At 42.7% G+C, this 9,273-nt stretch overlaps 2 protein-coding genes across 7 annotated transcripts in view; both read left to right on the top strand.

Moving 5' to 3' along the window:
* The window catches only part of LOC100943920 (protocadherin gamma-C4), a 187,732-nt gene that overhangs the window by 82,873 nt on the left and 95,586 nt on the right, over positions 1–9,273 (top strand). The window contains exon 1 of one of the 6 annotated variants that reach the window (XM_023515762.1): positions 7–2,114. The exons of the other annotated variants lie outside the window; for them this stretch is intronic. Within the exon in view, the coding sequence (XP_023371530.1) occupies positions 237–2,114 (1,878 nt within the window). The 5' untranslated portion in view covers positions 7–236. Of the gene's footprint in view, positions 1–6; positions 2,115–9,273 lie in introns of those variants that run through there. 6 annotated transcript variants of the gene reach the window in all.
* LOC105887455 (protocadherin gamma-A10) lies at positions 4,572–8,955 on the top strand. Its single transcript, XM_012808345.2, has 2 exons — positions 4,572–7,333; positions 8,753–8,955. The coding sequence occupies exons 1-2, from the start codon at positions 4,904–4,906 to the stop codon at positions 8,915–8,917; spliced, it is 2,595 nt and encodes an 864-aa protein (XP_012663799.2). The 5' UTR covers positions 4,572–4,903; the 3' UTR covers positions 8,918–8,955.

Raw genomic sequence — 9,273 nt, 5'->3', positions numbered from 1 at the left:
GTGAGTTGCAACTGGAAGCTGTGGTGGAAAATCCTTTAAATATTTTTCATATCTTTGTAGTTATTGAGGATGTTAATGACCATGCCCCTCGATTCGACAAAAAGGAAATACATTTAGAAATTATTGAATCTGTTGCTGCTGGTACCCGAATATCCCTTGACCCTGCCACGGATCCCGATATAGACACAAATTCAATTAAAGACTATCAGATAAGCCCTAACCCTTACTTTTCATTAATGGTCAGAATTAATTCTGATGGTGAAAAATATCCCGAGTTATCTCTGGAGAAACTCCTAGACCGGGAAGAGCAGAGATCTCACCGCTTGATATTGACCGCCTTGGATGGAGGAGACCCGCCTCTAAGTGCCACCGCTCATATAGAAATTTTTGTCAGGGACACCAATGATAATCCTCCGGTGTTCAGCAAAGATGAATATAGAATTAGTCTTAGTGAAAATCTTCCCCCTGGATCCCCCGTGTTGCAGGTGACAGCCACTGACGAGGATGAGGGGGTGAATGCAGAGATAAACTACTACTTCCGGAGCACTGCTCAGAGCACAAGACACATGTTCTCATTGGATAAGAACTCAGGTATGATTAGAAATAACCAGTCCTTGGATTTTGAAGATGTAGAACGATACACCATGGAAGTAGAAGCAAAGGACGGAGGTGGTCTCTCTACCCAGTGTAAAGTAATCATAGAAATCCTAGATGAAAACGACAACAGCCCAGAAATAACCATCACGTCTCTCCATGATCAGATATTAGAGGATTCCCCTCGAGGAATGGTTGTTGCCCTCTTCAAAACTCGCGACAGGGATTTCGGAGAAAATGGAGAAGTCACGTGTAATATAGAAAGAAACGTTCCATTCAAGATTTCTTCTTCTAATAATAATTACTACAAGCTAGTGACAGATGGAGTCCTGGACCGAGAGCAGAACCCTGAATATAACATCACTATCACAGCCATGGACCGGGGCAAGCCACCCCTTTCTTCCAGTATCAGCATCACTTTGTACATCACCGATGTAAACGACAATGCTCCGATTTTCCTTCAGGCCTCCTACCTGATACACGTGGCGGAGAACAACCCTCCTGGAGTCTCTATCGCCCAAGTCAGCGCCTCAGACCCGGATCTGGGGCCTAACGGCCACATCTCTTATTCCATTGTAGCCAGTGACCTTGAGCCCACGATGCTATCATCCTACGTATCAGTGAGCGCGCAGAGCGGAGTGGTGTTCGCGCAACGAGCCTTTGACCACGAGCAGCTGCGAGCCTTCCAGCTGACGCTGCTGGCTCGTGACCAAGGCTCGCCCGAGCTCAGCGCCAACGTGAGCCTGCGCGTGTTGGTGGATGACCGCAACGACAATGCCCCGCGGGTGCTGTACCCGGCGTTGGAGCCCGATGGCTCAGCGCTCTTCGATATGGTGCCGCGCGCCGCAGAGCCCGGCTACCTGGTCACCAAGGTGGTGGCGGTGGACGCAGACTCCGGTTATAATGCCTGGCTGTCCTACCACGTGCTGCAGGCCAGTGAGCCTGGGCTTTTCAGTCTGGGGCTACGCACTGGCGAGGTGCGCACCGCGCGTGCCTTGGGTGACAGGGACACTGCCCGGCAGCGCCTCCTGGTCGCTGTGCGTGACGGTGGAAAGCTGCCTCTCTCGGCCACTGCCACGTTGCACCTGGTTTTCGCAGACAGCCTGCAGGAGGTGCTGCCAGACCTCAGTGATAGTCCTGTGCCCTCTGATCCCCAGACGGACCTACAGTTTTACTTGGTCGTAGCGTTGGCCTTGATCTCAGTGCTTTTCCTCTTAGCGGTGATTCTGGCCATTGCCTTGCGCTTGCGAAGCTCCTCCAGTCCCACCAACTGGGACTGCTTTCAGCCTGGTCTCTGTGTCAAGTCTGGAGCCGTGGTTCCTCCCAACTACAGCGAGAAGACTTTGCCTTATTCCTACAATCTGTGTATTGCGCAAAGGGACACAACAGAGTTTAATTTCCTGAAGTGTAATGTGCCCGTACAGTCCACTCAAGACGTAATTTGCAGTGATTCTCCTGGAGCCTTTATTCCACCTCACGATGGGGATAATTTTACCTCACATCCTGAGACTCTGACATCGGTAAGTTTCTTTGTGATTTCTCTGATATTCTACTAGTTTCTCATATTTCAAGAATACTGCCTCACTTTTGTATCCAGAACAGTGATTTTCAACCGGTGTGCTGCAGCACACTGGTGTGCCATGAAAAATTTTAAAGATCATTAATTAAATTATTTTCAAAAGAAGTTCAAAGCACAGTAAGTATATTCTTTTTTTACTCCCTTTTTATCAACATAATTTGAGTGTGCCATGAAAGCTTAACTATAGGTTCAATCATGCCATGAGACAAAAAGGGTTGACAAATACTGCTCTATAATATTTTAAATATGCTTTTTAAAATCACATTTTTTAAATTACCGTATTGTCTTCTCAATGTTTACTCTTTCATCAATTATATTTTTCAAGACTTATTTGGCTCACAAATTATTCTACCATTTGGTAGAAGAATGTCACCAGATTGAAGATAATTTGCCAAGTTCTGATTACTAAACTAAGCCATGGTTCTAATAAAGTGAATTAATAAATAGCCTATCACATTGAATTTGCTAAGACTTAAAATGAATTTTCCTATGCTATTTATATGTTTGGGGTTTTTTCCAGACAGAGTCTCAAGCTGTTGCCCTGAGTAGAGTGCCATAGCATGATAGCTCACAGCAACCTTCAACTCTTGGGCTCAAGTTTTTCTATTTTTGCCTCAGTTTTTCTATTTTTAGTAGAGACAGGGTCCACTCTTGCTCAAGCTGGTCATAAATTCATTAGCTCAAGCAATCCACCTGCCAAGACCTCCCAGAGTGCTAGGATTACAGGCGTGAGCCACCACATCCAGCCTATTTATATGTTTTTTAATGCAAATTCAGGCATTCCAGCCTGGGCAACATATTAGAACCCCTATCTCTACAAAAATTAAAAACTTAGCCTGGCATGTTGATGCTCACCTGTAGTCTCAGCTACTCTGGAGGCTGAAGCAGGAGGATGGCTTGATCCCAGGACTTAGAGACTTCAATGAGCTATGATGCTACGATTATGCCACTTCAGTACACTCTGAGCAACAGAGCAAGATCCTGGCTCTAAGAACTGTACACACACACACACACACACACACACATAGTGCATTGAATTGTCACAGCAGGTGCTCATGTCAAAGAAGCATTTATTGCAAATAGTCTGTTAGGTGCCTTCAGATATCTTTCTATATTTACTTTAATAGGGTTTTTTCAAGCCATAAGCATTTCATGGGAGTATTGCCAACAGATCCATAAATTTTCTGAAATTTATGCAAAGTTATAGTTGTAGGAATTTTTCTTGGGAGAGGATTCAAAACTTGTACAAATTTCAAAGGTTTCTATAGTCTGCAAAATTTAAGACGAATTACCTTAAAGGATTTTTCTTTCTAGTTTTGGCTTTTCTGAGTACCTCTTCTTGGAGTTGAAACTGTGCTCTTTCTTGATCTCTTTTGCTTTACATTGCAAGATAATGAATTTTCCAAGAAATCAAATGAAATGCTATTGTCTTAGCTCTCAGCTTCTGTCTCTGATTCTCTGATATAAGATCTTTGAAGAAAAAGGATAAAAGTCTTTGTAGAATTCCATACTTGAGAAGCATAGTGACATCAACATGTCAACTATGTTCATCAGCTTCTGAACAACTCCTTTTCTACATGAAAACAAGTGAACCTCTATACCTCTCACATTTGAGAGAACTGCTGCTGGGTTGATGGGCACACAAAATTGAAGAGCTGTGAACCACTTCTGTTTGGGCTTCTGTACAAACCCCCTAAGAAATTATTTATATTGGTATTAAAGCTCTGATGAGAACAGGTCTTTTGACATAAGTGCTTATTTGTTTAAAGCCTACATCACTATATCTTTGTTTTTAAAAATGTTAATGTTTGAAATTCTTCTTCTTGAATTCTTATTTATCTTTCCATTACTATGCAAATATTTTAATTTGAAACTGCCATGTATGTTCCTTTTAGTTTGTGATTACCTGCTCAATTAATTTAAATAGGTAAACTTCTAATAATATATGCCTATAAGGTAAAGTGCATTTTCATAAAAATATCCATTAAGGCTCAATAAAATTATGTTAGTAAAGAGGATTTTGAAAAACTCATACAATGTCAGTCTAAATACATTTAATTAATTAAATAAATAAAATTTAGAAGCTTCAAAGTGAATTATCTCATAAGGAATATATCCAGCATAACCTATATAAATGTAAGCTAAATAAAATTGAACTATTTAAATGACAATTCAAATAAAATTGTAAGACTTTACTGAATAGTCTTAGTCTCTAAAATGAGCTTTATTTAACCTTTTAATGTGAGTATATTTCTGTTGGGAAATGTGTTGCAAATGTAGATTTAACCAAAAATCATCGTGTGGTATTTTATAATACTTCAAATTCCACTTTATCTCACCTCCCATAAAAAACCTTCAAATAGTAATTAATTTAAATATGTGAGCGGAGAAACCAAAGAATCAATGTAAAATAAAATAATACAACAGAAAGTAGCGTTTGCTTTCTATTGCATATATAGTGGATGCAGTAACTTCTTAGGACTCTGAGCGCCGCTGTTCACCTACTAGGAGAAAAATGGAGCTGAAGCTCAATCCGGTTTCTCAGGGCTCCAACTACACAAAGCCCCGCAGTTCCTACAATCCGGCTCGCCGGCTGCAGCGAGACTCACTCCAGAATTTAAGGTGCGCAGCTGACAGTACAGAGACTGTACTGTACAGAAAGAAAAAGGAACCAGTTGAAACATACACGGTGTCCAGTGAGGACTTTGCGAGAATTCCGTGACTACAACAATGGCTGCTCAAAGGAAGAGCCCCGCCTGCAGCGAGCTGATCCTGCTCTGCCTTTTCTTCGGGATGCCTTGGGAGGCCAGAGCCCGGCAGATCTACTACTCAGTTCCTGAGGAAATAGAGAAAGGCTCTTTCGTTGGCAACGTCTCCAAGGACTTGGGGCTGGAGCCCCGAGAGTTGACGGAGCGCGGAGTCCGCATCGTTTCCAGAGGTAGGACGCAGCTCTTTGCTCTGAATCCGCGAAGCGGCAGCTTGGTCACCGCTGGCAGGCTAGACCGGGAGGAGCTCTGCGCTCAGAGCCCGCGGTGTCTAGTTAGTTTTAACATCCTTGTGGAAGATAGGGTAAAACTTTTCGGGATAGAAATAGAAGTAACTGATATCAACGATAATGCCCCGAAATTCCAGGCAGAAAATCTAGACATAAAAATTAATGAAAACGTTGCTCCAGGCATGCGTTTTCCTCTCCTGGAAGCTATTGATCCTGATGTGGGCGTGAACTCTCTACAGAACTACCAGCTCAGCCCCAATAAGCACTTCTCCTTAGCAGTTCAGAGCCGTGCCAGTGGCGTCAAGTACCCGGAGCTGGTGCTGGAGCTCGCCCTAGATCGCGAGGAAGAGGCGGTTCACCACCTGGTCCTCACCGCTTCCGATGGGGGTAACCCTCTCCGATCTGGCACTGTCCTTGTCAGTGTAACTGTCTTCGATGCAAATGACAACGCCCCGGTCTTCACTTCGCCAGAATACCGAGTGAGTGTTCCTGAGAACATACCTGTGGGCACTCAGCTACTGACGGTCACCGCCACCGACAAGGATGAAGGAGCCAATGGAGAAGTGATCTATTCATTCCGAAAACTACCTGACACGCAATTGGTGAAATTCCAACTAAACGAATATACTGGAGAAATAAAATTATCAGAAAGTCTAGATTATGAAGAAACGGGTTTCTACGAAATAGAAATACAAGCTGAAGATGGAGGAGCATATCTAGCAACTGCGAAAGTATTGATTACAGTGGAAGATGTAAATGACAACAATCCAGAGGTGATCATCACATCTCTGTTTAGTCCAGTATCTGAAGATGCGCCTCTGGGAACTGTCATTGCCCTGTTGAATGTGCATGATTTAGACTCTGAGCAGAATGGACAGGTAACCTGTTCCATCTCAGGGAATCTACCATTTAAGTTAGAAAAATCCATCGATAGTTATTATAGATTGGTGACACACAGAGGCCTTGACAGGGAGCAGGTATCCTCTTATAATATAACAGTAAGAGCTACTGATGGGGGAAGTCCACCTCTGTCAACACAAACTCACTTGACCCTGCAACTGGCAGATATCAATGACAACCCACCTTCGTTCTCTCACATCTCCTACTTCACCTATATCCCAGAGAACAATGCCAGGGGTGCCTCCATCTTTTCAGTGACAGCCTTGGACCCAGATAGTGAAGAGAATGCCAGGGTTGTCTACTCCCTGGCTGAAGATACCATACAGGGGGCACCTCTATCCTCATATATTTCCATCAATTCAGACACTGGTGTCCTGTATGCACTCAGATCTTTTGACTATGAGCAATTTCGTGATATACAGATGCAAGTGACAGCCAGCGACAGTGGGAACCCACCACTCAGTAGCAACATGTCACTAAGCCTGTTCATACTGGACCAGAATGACAATGCACCTGAGATCCTATATCCAGCTCTCCCTACTGATGGTTCTACTGGCGTGGAGCTGGCACCACGTTCCGCGGAGCCCGGCTACCTGGTGACTAAGGTGGTAGCAGTGGACAGAGACTCAGGACAGAATGCCTGGCTGTCCTATCGCCTGCTCAAGGCCAGTGAGCCAGGGCTCTTCTCAGTGGGGCTGCACACAGGTGAAGTCCGCACCGCTCGAGCTCTGTTGGAAAGAGATGCACTCAAGCAGAGCCTTGTGGTGGTGGTCCAGGACCATGGCCAGCCCCCTCTCTCTGCCACCGTTACGCTTACAGTGGCTGTAGCTGACAGCATCCCAGACATCCTGGTGGACCTGGGGACTCTGGAATCTCCCGCCAACCCAGATGACTCAGGCCTCACGCTGTACCTGGTGGTAGCAGTGACAGCTGTCTCCTGTGTCTTTCTTGCCTTTGTCATCGTACTCCTGGCCTTCAGGCTGCGGCGCTGGCATTCATCACGCCTACTCCAGGCTTCCAGAGATGGAGACGGATTGGCGGGTGTGCCCACCTCACATTTTGTAGGTGTGGATGGGGTGCGGGCCTTTCTGCAGACCTATTCCCACGAGGTCTCCCTCACCACAGACTCGCGGAAGAGTCATCTGATCTTCCCACAGCCCAACTATGCAGACACACTCATCAGTCAGGAAAGCTGTGAGAAAAAGGATCCCTTGTCTTTGTTGGATGATTCAAAGTTTCCTGTAGAAGATACCCCTTTGGTTCCAGTGAGTTTTATTTATCTTTTTCCCTCTTTTGAAAAATTATGATTGATGTTACTTTTATATTTGCAGCATGATGATGGGAAATTTAAATGTTTATTTCTGGATCACTTTTATCAGTTTCAATGACATTTGCCTCTTGCTAAAACATTGAAGAGTAGAATCTGATGATTAACAAGGCTGAATTTCTTTTTCTTACTTTCTGGTAAAATTCACCTGTTCTAGGGAAGGCCTATTGTCACAAGGTGTTATGCTTAGTTTTGCGGTATTGTTGCATCTAATACTGACAATTACTAAGAGAGACTTCCATATAGAAGCATCTGTCAGTTTGTATGTGTTCCTGGGTGGCCACATGCTGAATCTCTAGTACCTTAAACAATGACTAGCTCTTGTTTTGAAGGCAGGTTTGGTAAGAATAGGTAAATGTTAGAAACAAATGCCTCTCAGGAAACACAACACAAATTCAAGGTTACTCAAGGGTGTTCTTCCCAAGGAGAAGGGCAAAAGGCCTTTGTATACATTTTTCAAGCTATACTTTGTGATAACAGTTTCACTGAATATACTTCCTAGGGAGACATATTTTCATTAATAATTAATATTCAATTAATAATTCATAACCACATATGCTTAAATTTTTCTAACTGTACTCATACCTGGTAACACTGAAGCATCCTTTTTGCATATTTAAGGCTGAAAATAAATATGAATTGGGGAAATAGATAAAGTTGTGCATGTTCCCAAGAACAGGATCAAGAGATGTGTGATGAAGGTATTTTCAGTGGCACTTAGAGGAAGGGATACACTGGAAACTCTAAAAATTAGGAATCAAAATAATCTTATAGTCAAGAAAGAAATGCTATTTCTGTGGGAGATTCAAAATATAAGCAGAGATGTATGCAAAATTATTCTAAACAAATACTCAGTGGAGATATTGATAAGCCCATTTAGTTCAGTGAAGACAGTGATGTACGTGGTTTGTCTCTTAATTTTAATTTATTACTAATATTCTACTAAGCCTGGTAGCATAAAGTCAAATAGCATTTTAAAGTTTCTCAAAGTGCTTATAAGACCATGACTTTCTTATTTGGTCAATGATAGGTCTGTGGAATAAGAGCACACTCTTTAGGGTAATGCGTACTAATAAATCATTCAAACTATTATTTTAAAGTTCTCTCCATGAGGTTAAAAATTATCATACATCAATTTAAAATATTTATATTATTTTGAAAATATTGGTTTAAAAAAACTCCTTTGACATTGTAGCCCTTGTAAGCAAATATTTTAAAATATTATTTAAAAGCAGTACAGGATACAGTGGATGGTTGTAATAAATATGGCAATGGTTTTGTACCTAAATATGGAAAGAAGAATTATGCTTTCTTCCTATATTTCTTCCTACATACCAAATATGGACCGGAATTGAAGACACGTTTTTTGCTTACCTCTGGCACTTCCAGCTTTATGGATAATTACTCTTTTTTTAAAAAAAGGAACAACAGTGATTGCCTCTGGATGGAAGAATTGGACAGTAATGGGCCATTGGAGAGGAGACCTACAGATCTTCACTCTGTTCTTTTTTGCCTTATTTAGTTTAATATTCAAATTTATGTAAATCTTAATATATAAAAGCGGTCATTACTACCACGTAAAAAGTATGTTTCATGATGAAAACAGAATCATTTAGGAATCAAATTCAAATATTTTAGGTTATCAACTTGTATTTTTAAAGAAAAAGATTTCTTGAAAGAACTAAAGAAAAGCCAAACTGCAGTTCCACACCGAGCCTCTGGGCGCCGCTGTCGGCCAGTGCAGAACAAGCGCTGACGCCCAGGATCTTTCAGGCTCCAGCCTGGGATTGCCGGCTCAACCCGCAGCAAAGAGGAGACAAGCTCACACGGTTCCTGGCAGCGCAGACCCTGCCCAGCACACACGGATTCCCAGCCCCG

This window comes from Otolemur garnettii, unplaced genomic scaffold (assembly GCF_000181295.1).
Source record: "Otolemur garnettii isolate 467f Iridium unplaced genomic scaffold, OtoGar3 scaffold00003, whole genome shotgun sequence".
NCBI classification, from domain to species: Eukaryota; Metazoa; Chordata; class Mammalia; order Primates; family Galagidae; genus Otolemur; species Otolemur garnettii.
The sequence above is the reverse complement of the archived record's forward strand: the minus strand, read 5'-3'. Positions and strand labels throughout refer to the sequence as shown.